General features: G+C 40.0%; 1 protein-coding gene across 1 annotated transcript in view; it reads left to right on the forward strand.

The window, feature by feature from the left end:
- DENND2B (DENN domain containing 2B) overlaps window positions 1–15,286 on the forward strand; it is a 91,049-nt gene that overhangs the window by 23,051 nt on the left and 52,712 nt on the right. Inside the window, exons 2-3 of the mRNA XM_010710979.3 lie at window positions 8,075–9,317; window positions 12,359–12,495. Of these exons, the coding sequence (XP_010709281.1) occupies window positions 8,075–9,317; window positions 12,359–12,495 (1,380 nt within the window). The remainder of the gene's footprint in view (window positions 1–8,074; window positions 9,318–12,358; window positions 12,496–15,286) is intronic.

Genomic DNA, 15,286 nt, shown 5'->3' on the forward strand with positions numbered 1-15,286 from the left:
TTTTGTACAATTGTAGAACATATTTGCCACTTCACGTAATCTACTTTGGCAGAACAACTCCTGAAATTCACTGGTGTAAATCAGACATTGCTTGTAAGCCATAAAAAAACAGTTCAGCTACAACCAGCTGAGTTTCTGTGCACTTCTCTCTAGTAACCAGCCATAAGAATTCAGAACTTTGAAGGGGCTTATTTGTAGGACCGTGCTGTCTCGCTAGCATGGCCCATCATCACTCCTGAACTGAGTACTTGAGAGCACAGGAACTATACTATTTAAAAATTGCACATAACACTTAATATTTTTGTTTGTTTGTTTGATTCACAGTCCTAGCAGCCATCATTCAGTAACTGTATCTATTTTTTATTCTTTCTTTAAGCACTTCTGGATCTTCATACGCTTTGGCAGATCTTACTGCTTTGTTCTGTCTAAGTGCTGTGATTTTTTTAACAAGAACACACATTCATGAGACTGACCCTTTTGCAAACAATCTTATTGTGAAAATTCACTGTTCAGTTTGGAAAGTAATTTCTGTTTTATTTTTTTTCGAACTCCCTAAGTCAGCAGTAAAGGAGGAAATGATCTGTTATGCAGGGTTTTGGGGATTTTGAATTGTACTCCTGGTGAGAGCTCAAAAATAATAGGGGATCTGGTAGAAGAGTGGCTATTAAGTTGCCACTTACATCACTTTCCTTTCCAAGCCAGAGGCAAGAAAAGACAAGTTCTACTTCTTACTTTATTACCATGTTGAATCAGTTCAAAAACCACCTAACTGCCATGGCCTGGCATGGAGTGTGAAAAGTTCATCTCCTTTACTTATCATAGAATTACGATAGAGTGTATGCTATACCAACACACAGAATATATTGCAACAGAAAGGCTTACTGCCTAACTAAATGGGATCTATTCAGACTTGATAGTCCAGGAGGTCCCTTTTGGCTGGTCTTAATGTTCCCATGGCCCTGAGTTACAAGGGGTAGCAGTAATACTCATCCTGACACCCCTTTCTGCTCCTGGTAGATTAATCTAATGAAAGATTTGATTTGTCTTTAGTGCAACATACAGAGAAATTGCCCAAACCTAGACAGTCATTTATCTTTGGAAAGAGAATGCCAGAATTCAAAGTATCATTGTTACATGTGTTCCTCTTGGGTTGTCTTGGCTCATCAGCAAAGCCATTTCATGCCACACATTTGTGATGTGTTGCCCCTTGTGCTAAGCACCCAGTTAGACCAGTCTGACTTCCCAGTTATTCTCAGTCCTTGCATGCAGAGAAAGAAATATATTTTTTTTTGTCCAAGTGTCCCTCAACATTTCTTCAAAGTCATGATGTTTTTTTAGCCTTTGAGTTACTCTACTGCTTTACACCTACAGAGACATGACTGGCATCTTTTTATACTGTAGCAGTTCTTCCATATCTTATTTGTGTAAAAGTATGGATTATTGTCATGAGCTTTCACAAATATGTCTCTAAAAGCAGAGGGCTTTTCTGTTTGTTTGCTGAATGATGTCCTGGCAACAGTGCCCTTGGAGCAGTGTGAGACTGTACAGAGAGCAGTCAGAATTCAGCTGACTAAAAATTTCCTTTTTTTTGTGATGGTCATGTTATAGTGAATAAAAATAGTCTTATTCACATTTTTCTTGAGAACTACTCTCTGAAACTCAATTACTAGGTAAATTAAGTGTTTTTGTTGTTGTTTTTGAGTTTTGCTGTTCACACAAGGAGGAACATCTGTTGCTTTTGTTTCAGATTTCTTTAAATGCTTGTTATGGAAATGAGAAGTTTCTTCTCTTATATGGCAACCAAATCTGCTAAATACTAACACATGTACAGTAACAGCTAATTCAGATTTTATTTACATTGCTCTGATATGCATTAGGCTATCTTGTTAAAAGGATGCCAAACTCTGAGAAAAATCAGGGATAAGCAGAAAAACGAAATAATATACTAATAAAGCAACATCTTCCCAGCAAAAGGGGGAGAAAGTCCTGAGGAGTATAAACAGTGCTGGATGGCTTTCAGCTTCCCAAACTTCCGTGTTTCTATGAAATGATGGTATCTCATCAACAGGAGCCTGGAAAGACCCAATATCTTTCTGTCAACACATTCCTTGTTCATCCTTCAGCAAATGGGCTCCCACAGGATTGACCTTTTTGGAACAGGGAATTACCTGGAATAGGGAGAGTGAAAAACTATTACTATTTTATAAGTTTAAACACAGTCAGTGGGATTTGCAGAACTAAAGGAGCGCTGAACAGCTTCTCCTGATTTGTCTGCCTTCAGAAAAGGATGATCAGTGCAGTCATTCTTGACACTTCAGGAAAGCTAGAATGGTGTGAATTACTTCCTCGAGGAAGTCACTTAACCACCCTCCAGTCACTTTTAATCCTACATCAGAAATGCAAATCAAGATTTTTATTAGTGTTTATAAAACCTTGTGGATAATGGAAACAAAATCCTTAACAAATGCAACTTCTTTTTACTCACCTTGCTCTTACATCCAAAGAAGTATAAAGGCAGCTTTTATAGCCACAGCTCTTGCAGCCTCCTCTTGTTAAAAGCTAGCTAATGAAGTTATGGGAGTTGTAAAGCCTATGCTGTTTGCCACTAATTTCTTCCTTTTTCTAGAGTTAATGTTTGGCAGTGGAAGGGGCAGGAGCTCTACACCAATTTAACTGGATCGAAAGGTCAGGCTCGCTGCTTTTGGTACTGCTTTTGTGCTGTCTGCTTTCAGAATCTTCTCCAAGAATTAAATTCTCTCTCTCTTCTGCACAGCCAATGGTTAACACCCACATGGTGCAGGCCCAGGAAAAGACTGGTGTCCTGTTTAAAACTGGAGACTTCCCAACTTTGGAGTGAGATATGGCGTGAAGGCTCAGATATTTATGGCCCCGAGAACCAGCCCTTCTCCACCACCTATATTTTTAGTTCAAGTCAGCCTTGCTTAGGGACCTCACAAAGAGAGTATAAGTTCAGCATTTTCATTTTCTGTTTTGTGATGGTTTGGGTGCAAATTACTTCAAAGCAGTGGAGCAAGTGATTCTCTTGATGTGAAAAAGATAGAGTTCCACTGTAATCCATCATACTAGTGAAAGTAGATGGCACATGATACTAGCCCTTATTAGAGAAAATAATCTTCCAGACACACACTGGAAGATATATCTCTATTTGAGAACCACAGTTCCTGTAGAGCAACTTTTTTTTCTGTGTTTGAGTGAGGAAAAAAGAAACTGAAGAGATTGAACTGGAACTTTAAGCTCATATATATTTAGAGTTCCAAGTGTTACAGAACTCTTAGCAACTCTTTGAAAGGATAGGTAACAGCAGGACAAGGGGAAATGGTTTTAAGTTGAGGGAGTGAAGATTTAGGTTGGATGTAAGGGGGAAGTTCTTTACAGAGTGGTGAAGTTCTGGAACAGCTGCCCAGAGAGGCTGTGATTGCCCCATCCCTGGAGGTGTTCAAGGCCAGATTGGATGGGCCCTGGACAGCCTGGTCTAGTATTAAATGGGGAGGTTGGTGGGTCTGCATGTGGCAGGGGGATTGGAGATTCATGATCCTTGAGGTCCCTTCCTACCCTGGCCATTCTGTGATTGTGTGATTCTGTGGAACAATTCACAACAGCAAAGTATGCTCTGAAGGGATGGAAATCTCTCAGATTCTGTCTGCTCCCTTTGCTGTGCAGCAGTGAGTCCCACTGTGAAGGTAGCTCAGGGTTTGTGCATGACCTGTTTACATGTCACAGTGGGCTGTGTTGATAGGTGTTTGCTGTTGAGATGGCAATTCACTGTGCCTACTGACCAACCAGTAGTTGGAGAGCTGCTCATCACAGGGTGCATGCTGGAGGAATACATGTATCACTTGGGGAATTGGAGCAATGCATTCCTGTGTGTTTTGTGAAATGTGGTTAGTCTCAAATACCATTGCTTGGAGGAAGATTCTGCTCAAGCAAACTTGTTAAGAAATCTGCATTTATTTGTTATGCTATTTATCCACATTTTGACAGTGTATGTAATGACATGCTCGTAAGATGCCATACAACATCATTCTGTATGCAGGAAACTTCAATAAAAGCATTTTGCTTAACAAACTGTCTACAAACGATTAAAAGCTATTTGTTTCTGTCTAATAATATCCATTTAAAAGACTGTGGAATTATTTTGCCCTTGAGAGAATACTGTTCTAAGAGAAGTACGTTACTTGAAGGAAGGAATATTTTATTATCCGTTGTTTGGCTTTTGGAATTATTTTCTTGATTCTGTTATTTGCCACTGTCCTTCAGTGAAAGCGTGCCTGAGGCCAAAGAGACAAGGTTTTGCTTTTCTTTCTTGTTGGATTATTCCTATTTCTTCTACCTGAATGACTGAAGTTTACAGAATAACATGATGTGAAACAATCTGTTAACTATTGTATCCGAAGTACTTGACAACACACAGGTCTTAAAAGGGCCTTTTGCTCTGTGCTCCCAAAATTGTGCAAAGGAAGTGAGTGGGAGTTTAACTGCCTTCATGGTTCAAGATCAAGCATGAAGTACCGCCACTTCATTAGAAGCCTAGGATTTAGAAGAGTGACTTGTATTTTTAAGTAGAAACCTTGTGCAACTGCAACTTTTGCAGGCCTTGCAAACCTTACTTTTCCCCCTTGCACATCTCCTGATGAATCAACAAACCTCTTCCCAACAGTGAAAACAACTGAAAAGATGAGAGAGAAATGGTTTTCCTATTTCTATCAGAAACATAAATATTCTGAATGAAAACAGCAGTGGTATTCGATTAAAAGCTTTTGGATGAGCAACATCAAACAGAGACCAGGAGTCTGGTTCACACATGAATGGCAGGAGGCTTTCAGGGACCCTGTGTTCGCTGCTTGCTATTTTGGGGGGTCCAGATATTCTGCATAAGGCATTTGTAAACATTATTCATGATTTTTTTTTCATTGCCTTTTAAATAGAGTTGCATAGTAGAGAAACGAAGCCATAACAGTCAAAACAACAAATTGTAACACCACATCACAAACAAGACAACTTAGAATTTATGAACAATTAAATAAACATAAGGTATTGATAGTCTGTTCAACACAGAAAGAAATTTGCTTGGTAAGTCACGTATAAGACAGGAGCCTAGAATGGGAAGCATGGATCCAATAAATAGAAGCTATGCTTCATACCCCTTATGGTAAAATGGAGCTGAAGTAAGGTACCTGCTTCACAAGGCTGTTTTCATGCACAGGGATAAGTGTGTTGCATTTAGTAGAGTTATCCTGGAATGGTTAATAAACTGCATCTTAGAATAGCCTTTGTAGATTTCTTGGAGAATTTGTATGTTCTTAGGTACAGGATTTTTTTTCTGCCAGATTTTATGCTCTTTGTAGCAGAGCTGTTGCAGAAATTATTTCTGGGGTATCCACACATTGAGCTCCTTGTCTGATTGGCATCTATCAACCACAGCGTAAGTAAAAAAATAATATTAATAATGATAGGAAAATGTCTATCTGCATCATAAAGGTGACTGGAGATGTCACAGCTTCCCAGATAAGGAAAAGCGATAGAAATACATATAGTATGTTTCTTATAGTGACACAGAGTAAGAGAGAAAATTGTCTGTATGTTCTTTGCTTCTACTATTTTCTTACTAATTTGCCCTCTATAGGCTTGTATTTTATTCTTGTTGTCAAAGCACATTATCATTTGAATTTTTTAAATCTCAAAGAGCCTAATTAATTTGGATGTCAATTTTCCCATGCTGCAAAGGGAAGAAGAGTTAATGCGTGCTGAAGAATTCTGCATAGTCTCTTTACAGGGTCTGTCCGGTCCTTTAGCAGAATCTAACAGTGGATTTAGCCAATGTGACTTCAAAGGATGCAATGGAGGCTGTGCTCTTTATATGTGAAATACATTTCCACTTCAAAATCCCTGTATTGTTGAGGCAAATGTCAGTGCAGCTCTAGGGCAGGCGTATGTGACATAAAAATGTAAGGAAGATATGTTGAGTCTAAGCTAGAGGAGTGCTAAGAGTAATACACGTTTGATAATCATGGTGTTAAACTGAAGAGATCTAGGCAAGACAGATGGGAAAAATGAAGAGTCATGGCAGCCTTCCAGGTCTGATGAGGCTGATTTAAGTTGCAGTGGGCCAAGGTAATTTTAGGTAATGCTCTGCAAACTCTGCTGTGACAACCAGCCAAAACCACATCCTTTGTCACCTGCTTTTGATTGTTTGAGATATCTTAAGACACCTGTCTGAAGCCACATAGAAGGACAGGAAATTGAAATTCTGGGACCCAAAATGAAAAGAATGTATTCTGATATGCATCCTTTCTGACCTAACATGAAGAAAAGTTTTCACTGAGCTTTAAGTAATTGTTAGTGAAGTATTTGTCATCGTCTTTGGCGTGAGATCTGTCTTTTCTGTAAGAATGTATATTTATTTTTTCAAAATGAGGAAGGAAGAGAAGCCACCAAAAAGTGTAACTTCTGTGCAAAAAAGACTTGATTTCCCAGGACTTTGAAAAGGAGAAAAGTATCTTTTGTGATAATTTCATAGTTTTCTTTTTCTGACCAGAATTTTCCTTTTTCTCTGATACTTATGAACTTTGGTTACAAAGTATCACCAACTATAAGAAACTGGGATGAAACCTAATGATTTGGTTTGGGGCTATGTTTTTCAAGGAGAAGAAAATATCCCATCTCAAAGTATGTTTCTCAGGAATTCCATCGGTGCTCCGGACCATTAGATTCATGCATAGTGGTTGGCACCCATATCTGTGGGTTTCTACTGGCTGCTAGGGGGAAAAGCACCTAGCAGCAGGGATCTTCTGTGCCTTTTTTTCCTTTGCTACAGCTAATATTTGCTCCTGTGGCTTCTTTTGGTCAAAAATAAATAAATAAATTAAAAAAATTCTCCCACTTGGATTTTATGTATACAAGATATTTTATAAAAAGCAAATGCGTAAAAAAACCCAAAACAACAAAAACTTAACTTGATGTTCATGGTGTCTGTAGAACATAAATTTGGTTGTGTATGCAACTCAGTGCACAGGGATCCTTCCTTTTTTTCTTTGCTTCTTGAAACAGAGAGGTTCCTAGGACAAAATGTCAAAGGAGCCATGATTATTTCTGCTGCGGTTGTATGCATGCATTGTGGCAGAGCAGTAAAAATCCCCCTTTTTTGACATGGTGTTGGCTTTTTATTGCTTTTTGTTGCTGGCTCATCAGTGGTGATGAATGGGTTGTTTAATTTCCTTTTGTCTTTTTTGTTTTTAAAGTCTCTGTAACAATGTACAACACCCAAGTAACAATGGCTAATTTTGCAAATCGTTGCAAATATTTTTTCTGAGGGTTTTTTCCAAGGTAACACTGAGACCTTTCTGTACAGTTAATACTCTTCTGCGTGGAATGTGGGAAGATTAGTCTGTGTTTTTCAGTCTGTAATACTCTTTTGATGGAGTTACTTCTGTTCTCTTTGATAAGGAGGACTTAATCTGTTTGCAACAACATCAGACCAAAGACAAAACATATCTTCTTTTTTCCAGTCTTATTTAATTTACTGTATACACTGGGGATTTGAAATGCTCTGGCAAAAATGCTGTTGCTGACCACAAGGATCATTTGCTTCAGATATTATGAATCAAAAACTGACAGCTTTTGAAACTGGTTTACCCAAGCAGCCAGTGATTAAACTCATCTGCTTGTTGGTCAGCCTTAACAATTATTGCAGTGGGAATCTTCTCCCTGATGATCGTGTTTTCTTGAAGTGGGAATCATTAATCTGGGAGGCCAGGAATCTGTCCTGTTGGAGTTGGTAGATATATTCAAGGCAATGGTTTGCTATGAGAATATTTTTGTTGTATTTAAGCTCAGGAAACTTGGAGAAGTTGGGTCAAATAGAGGTGAGAAAACTGGCTTTGAACGTGCTGAGTGCTCAGCTTGTCACTGACTTCAGCTAAGTACTATTTCTCTCTTTCCAGACTCAGTGGCTGATCGGTATCTGGTGCCTTTGGGGTAGTTTTGTGGTGTGTGAACAACCCCTGCTTTGCCTGCAGCCAGAAGAAGCTTGGCACATAGCTGTAGTTTCCCTAAGGACTTGATGTTTTATTTCTTTCTGCTTCTAGGTGTCAGTCAGTCTCTCCACCGCCTCTTTTGTCCCCGCCAAGAAGCCCAGCCTACCCGCTCAGTGACAGTGAGGACTCTTGCCAGGCCACGCGTCTCACCAAGGCCTCAGGCTCCCGGCTGCGCCTCAAGGACTGGAGCAGCCGCGCATCCGTGCTGCACAGCACCTCTACCAGCCCATCAGACACTGACTCTCCCAGCCACCCTCTCAAAGCCATCAGCGTGGGAGCTTTGGATAAAAGGCTGTCTGTGTTCAAGGCGGAGGACCAAAAGGAGAGCCCGAAGGAGGCTCAGGATGGGGATGCAATAGGGATCCACCCTCTGGCCCGGAGCACTCTGTCCCTAGGCACTGCTGTGAACCTGAGGAACCTATCCCTCAGCCGGACGAGCGTCCGCTCCCAGGTGCTGGACATCAGGCAGAAGATCACAGAATGGGAGTGTCGTCGGGAGCCGTCTCCCAGGATGAACACGTGTGTGGACAAGAGGGATGCTGGGGAGAGGTCGGGCAGTGAGAGCTGCCCTAGCGTGCTGACCTCTCCTTGCAGTGACAAGACGTTTGATTTTAAAGGGTTCAGAAGAATGAGCCGAACGTTTTCTGAGTGCTCTTACCCAGAAACAGAGGAGGAGGAACTGTTGGACAGAGATTCCTGTCATCGGGTGGAAAAGAGACCAGGCAGGAGTGACCTTCCTTCTGCCACTTTTCTCAAGGGCCACGTGAGGAAAGAGTCCTCTGCTGTGCTCAACAGAATACAGAAGATCGAGCAAGCGCTAAAAGAGCAGCCTGGCAGTGGCCTCCCCCAGTTACCAAGCAGTTGTTATAGTGTTGATAAAGGGAGGAAAAAGTCTCTGAGTGCAGTGGAGGGACTCAGTGAAAACCTAAGTAATAGCAAAGGAGGGAGTGTTATTTTGGGGAGTGAACCAGAAACACCTACTGAGGCTGAGATAAGCAGTAAGACAAAGCAGGGAGTTATAGCAAACTCCGCCGACCCTAAACTGCTTCTTGAAAGCTCAGCAAACGCCGTGGTGAATCCTGTCCCCAAGCCCAAACGCACCTTTGAGTACGAAGCAGACAAAAACCACAAAAGTAAACCAAGCAATGGCCTACCTCCATCTCCTACGCCTGCTGCTCCTCCTCCCCTCCCGTCCACTCCTGCACCCCCTGTGACCAGGCGGCAGAAGAAAGAGTCACGCTTTCACAGAAAATCCCAGAATAGGTAAAAGTCAAGGAAATGTCTTCTGCTTGATCTTCAAATCAATAGCTGTGGTTTATTTATTTATTTATTTATTTTTAGTAACAATAGGCCAGATTCTCCCCCTGATAGAGTGCTTTTGACCTGAGAAATGCTAGGAGTTGTGTGGTTTTTTTCTGCTGGGCTGCATGGATGGGATGTGTGGGTGAAATACTCCTGCACAGCCACCGTTTTGGAGTTCTCCAACCTGCGTTCCTCAATCCCTGGAAAAGACTTTAGGTCATTTTGGCACAAATGCCCTTACACGAGATTTTTAATGGAGCATAATTTCATTATCCCCTTGTAGCAGGACCATAAACTCATCTGTTATAGTTCTGTCTGTCTGTTTACTGCAAAACATGTCTGCAGCAGATCTGTGTTTCCAAAGCTTGCTACCACAAAAGTTGTGTCAGTTTTATGCGATAGTGATGATGTTGTTTAATTCAGTGCTTAGAAATATTCTCCTAAGTTACTATCAGCAGCTGCAGGGGATTAATGTTGAGAAAACTATATTTTAGAACAGATTATTCTTGAGTTAATAATGAGCAGAGTATGTGGCAATGTTTCCACAGTAGCCTGTGGAGTTTGACTTGTTTTAATTACGTGATTCCCATTGGCTTTTTGGAAATGGTGAAACTCATTCTGCTCTCTGTTTAGAAAACTATAGGAATCATTGGTAAACATGTAAACTACTGCATTTTGAACGTGTTCAGCTGTCTGTGAATGTGTATAATGTACAGCTGAAATCTAGTGATGAGCTTTGTAAGTAGCTACTAGACAACACTTCAGAGGAACACTAAGAATTCTGAATCTGGAGCTTGATGGTGTCTTAATTAATTACAAGTTGATGTCAGCACAACCTGACCTGAAGTGTTCCGGGGCAGAAAAAGAAGATCAGATTCTCTTCTTTAAAGAAACACCTGTTTCTGAAGTGGATCAGACAATTCTGCTGGTGGTTTTTTGTTTTTCTTTTTTGTCTCTGAGAAAGAGAAGGGGTAAAATGTGGGAAGCCAAGCTTTGATTAGCAGTGCTTATCTTGGAGTCCTGGCAATAATCTCAGTTAGAGCAAACAAATCTAGGTTTTAATGAGAATCTGTGAAATAAAGCTCAGTAAATCTCATTTTGTTCAGCATAGCGTATGCAAAGTACAGAAGACAAACAGTGCTTTTTCAATGTTCAGATATAAATAATAGTCTTTATTGGAAAGCTGTGGGACAAGTCATAAAACAGTGTGTATAAAGTGTGCGTTGTGAGTGGAGGAAGAAATGGATCATGAGAGGTTATTCTTGCTACAGGATCACCTTGTGTCTAAGCAAACAAAGTCAATCTTTGAGTACACGCTGAATTTGGGGCCATACAGGTCATCTAAGAACCACAGTATTTTGTTGCAGTTCATTTTTGAGCTGAAATTTTGAAAGCTTTATTCAGGAAGAGGTGCAGTTTGTGCTTGTGCCTGCTGCTCTGCAGGCTGAGATTCCTGTAATTTTATTAGAAAATGGGGCAACATGGTTCAGCAATGGACTCTTGGTCCTGAATGCTGCTGATAGGCATGAGCTCAAAGCAGAAGCAAAGTTTATCAATATAAGTTGTGATTAGAGAAGTGTAGGCTTTAGAATTTGTGGGGCTATCATGTGTATCTGTTGATTCTTGTAAATCAGTTTGACGTTTTACAGAGTAGGTATTCATTTCCTTGGAACGTATGTGTGGTTTTCTCAAGCTGGAATGTCATGAGAGGGAACTATGGATATATATTCTCTTAATAATTTGGTTGAAAGCAGCTTTTCTGATGGTTGATTTAACTTCACAATAAAACAGAGGAAGTCTGTCTTATTAGCCTGATAGCAAAGAACCACTTCGTATTCTGAGAACCTGGTACCCAAGTAGTTTCCACATTTAATATCCACGTGAGATGAATGTTTCCTGGAGGCTGGAGATCTGATACTGATGAGTGGGAGAGGAGTGGTGGGATGATTTAATGTTAATCTATATTGGGTAACAGTAAAGTATGGAAATCAGCACAGCCTATGCAAGCCTTACAGCAACACTCTTCAGTGAGCCCATTTTTCAGTCCATTTCATCTTTAGCACTAAATCAATCAATCAGATGAACACTAGCTCTGGTAGATCTGGCAATGCAGCCCATGTACCTCCCAACTTCAGTGTGGATATTGTCTTAGAGAACATAAGTTGTGCAAACCAGGGAATAGGGAGGTCTTAACACCAGCTTCCTGCAGCGTGCATCATTATCCTAAGTCCAGTCACAGATATGGGGCCAGACTTCTCACCCATGCTGTGGGGAGTAAACCTGGGCAAGAGGAGCCAGGACTCTCTTCCTCCTGGAACCCATCCGGGCCAGCTGCTCCTTGCTTTTTTTTTTTTTTGCCAGAAAGCCTAAATCTTCAGAATCCAAGCATCAGCAAGGGTTACTCATCCACCCCAGATAGCATTTATTTCCTCCATACTTTGTGCTTTGCTGCCAGTGCTTGACATGGCTGTGCAAGCGAACTAGGTGACTTTTTTAAACATTTGACTCTGACTTTGGCATTTTCACACTGTCCTTTACATGGGGAGATATCTGAAGTTTCAAGACCTGCAAGTGTTTTCAAACTAAGGTTTACATCTCCTAGGGCAACCAGTAGAGAACAGCTTTCCAGAGAAATGTCTTTTTCTTGTGGAGAGATAGCTGCATTTTTCTTGGACTTCTGGCAATGGCAAAAAAAACGTATAATCCGAGAGCTGTGTAGCTGACTTACTCTGTAACTTTTGAAAAATGTCACATACTTTCTCTGTATTTTCTCCTTCTCTGTATAATGGGGATAACAATACTTCCAATCTCATAAAAGTGTCATAGTTTGTTATACTGAAGACTGCTGTCAGTTCAGGACTTGAGGGTCCTTTACAAGTCCTCTTGAAGCATGACATGCAATTTATTTTTTAGTCAGTTTATATGCATTTCTTAACTGCTCAGATAACAGTTTGAGTCATTTTGCATTCTAGTTACTAATTACTTCTTCTTTTAAACTTTAGAAAATCCTTTGAGTTTGAGGATGCGTCAAGTCTGCAGTCATTGTACCCTTCCTCCCCCACTGAAAATGGGACCGAGAGCCAGCATAAATTTGGATCTAAGAGCACTTTAGAAGAAAATGCCTATGAAGACATTGTAGGTAAGAAGCTGTTGCAGTACATGGATTCACACGCGTTGTTGAGTTCAGAGCATGCATTGTTGAACGTGTGCCTTGTGCAAGAACATTCAGTTCAGTGAGTAAAGAGAGATTAAATGAAGGGTAAATAATTCCAATGTATCAGAGCAAGCATTCTCTGTCTGCATGCAGGAGGTCTTGGTCCTTTCAAACTTCATTGGGTGCTACTGGAAAAAGGCTTGTTAGCTTTGTTCCGTGCTTTTCAAGATACAAGCATTCACATTCTCTTTACCACAGCCTTGTCATGGAGCATTGAGAGGTATAAAAATGTAAATAGATAGTTTACAGAGCTACCTAATAGCAAGATTAACCACAGAGGCCTTGTGTAGTCAGCCTAAGCCTTTCAGGACTTCTGGGAGGACTACCCCAAAATGGTTGTATACAGCACAATTCCTGGTCTCCCTTCAGTCCCAGTTGCTGGTTAAAGAAAAATTAATTTCCTTCAGCTATAGAGCCATCAGGAATGCACAATGAAAACACTGTTTTGATTAAGCTTCACCAGAAAAACATGTTTCTTTTGGTCTTAGAAGGAAATGTATGGTCTGTGCATACATTCTTTTAACATCAAAAAAGTTGTTATAATTACTGAAAATTGGGCAGCCCTTCAGAGCACAGATTTTCCACACAAATGATGAATATCTGCACTATTTTTAACTCTTTCAGTGTTGTGCTATTGCAATGGATACAAAGGATACTTAGTTTTCCTTTGAACAATGAATCTTATTTACTGAAAACTGGAGGGGTATCAAGATAGTTGGGACCCTAGAACACATGTCCCCTGAACACAGGCTGAGGAAGCTGGGCTTGTTTAGTCTAGTAAAAAGAGGCCCAGAGACAATCTAATACTGCATAAAATATTTGAAAGGCAATCAAATATGATAGAACAAAACTCTTTTTGGTCATGACAGTTGATACAGCAAGGGACAGTGACCACAGATTTTTGCTTGGGGCTTTGACCTACTGAATAAATTCTGTCTTTGCTTTGTCAGCCTAAGTGAAAACAGGACTATGTTCTGCTAAGCATCTTTCTTCAAATGAGAAGAAATCTTGAGTTCAGTAAAATAAAATCACAATGGTCTCTTCCAGCTCATGGGAACTATAAGCTTGCTCTCTGCAGATTATAATTTGGGTACTTTGGCAGTGGGAAAAGAATGCAAAATTTCTCATCTGTGGATACACACAGAACTTCACTGTTTTGTACTGATCTTTAACAGTCTTATTCCAAACACTTCATTCAGTACAGGCAGTGTGGGGGAATACCAGGTCAATATAATTCTTATAAGCTGTCAAGCTTGATTAAAGACAAGCCAAAGTAGTTTGATCTCTAGCCTTATAGAAACTATCATAGTTTTCTGTGTCACATCTGCATAATTTATACCAGTAGTGCTAGACCTCTATCTTCAGGTACCACTTTCATATCATGCAAACCAGGTGCTTGTACAAGTGTGCTTATTGTATAAATTTACATCTGCTTCAAAGCTAGAAATAATTCTGTCACTGCTGTGTTAGATTTTCTTTGCAAAGTGTTGCTCAACAAGTTGTGGAGTTTGATTGGCTTTTTTTTTTTTTTGGTCTATAACTGGTTGAATGAGGTTGATGCCTTATCCTTGAAGGCATTCAAGGCCAGGCTGGATGTGGCTCTAGGCAGCCTGGTCTCTGTTTGGTGATTTGGTGATCCTGCACATGGCAGGGGGGTTGAAACTAGATGATCATTGTGGTCCTTTTCAACCCAGGCCATCCCATGATTCTATGATTCTATGGGTATCTTGCCTTCCCTAAATGCTTATAGGTAGCTCAAACAGCATAATTGTTTCCTTCTTTACTGATGAGAATACTGATGAACTGTTGTGGCTAATTTACATTATTTAGAGAACTACCTTTTTTGTGCCAAAAAATAAAAATAAAAAAATCTTTAGGTACTTTAAAGCAGAAGTGAGTATTCTCTGATGTCCAGTGACATCATGAAAAAGTCTTTGTTCAGATTTGTAATATTAATGTAATTTTAATAATGAAATATCTGCACATTTGTTTCAGGACAGATACTGGACTGAAACATAATGATCCATTCTGTTATAACCAAAAATCACTTCTATAAAGGGGCACGTATTCCTAATATTAAACAGAGCTGTATTCCTTGTGCAAAGAGCCATGTGGACTTCATTCATCTTCTGTACTAGCATTCACAGGAATGTGGCAGTCATAGTAAACTTAACATTGTTTTGCTTGTTGTGGTTTCGAGTGAGTCTTTAATCAGACCAAAATTGATGTGGCTTTATGAATCCAGTCGGGGAAACCATGCTTGGTTTTGTGCAAATTTAAGAAACTATCATAGTATTAAGAGATGTCTGAGACAGTTGCTTCTGCTGTGTTTGTGGACAACAGTATTTCCTGTCATATGTGCCATATGGTTTCAGTATTCCAGTCTGTTCCCCTAAATACAGTTGAGATATTTAAATACTGTTATTTCATCTGTGCTGTCTCCATGGTATTTTTCACCTGACATTAAGAAGAAGACACTTGTTATTGTCACCAGGAAAGGTGAGAGTAAAGTGAAAGCAATATTAAGGGAACAGTAGCATCTTTGTCTTAAGAAAATCTAATAAAACCATGTAAATTATCATTTGTTTTTGTAACAGAAATTGCTTTCACAATTTTGAAATTAAATAGAGAGAAAGAAATCTACTGTGGCAGGGCAAGAACTGTTACTGCGTTTGTAACTCCTTAGAGTGAGGGACAAAGTAGAACAGATGGAAAT

This window comes from Meleagris gallopavo, chromosome 5, assembly GCF_000146605.3.
Source record: "Meleagris gallopavo isolate NT-WF06-2002-E0010 breed Aviagen turkey brand Nicholas breeding stock chromosome 5, Turkey_5.1, whole genome shotgun sequence".
Lineage (NCBI taxonomy): Eukaryota > Metazoa > Chordata > Aves > Galliformes > Phasianidae > Meleagris > Meleagris gallopavo.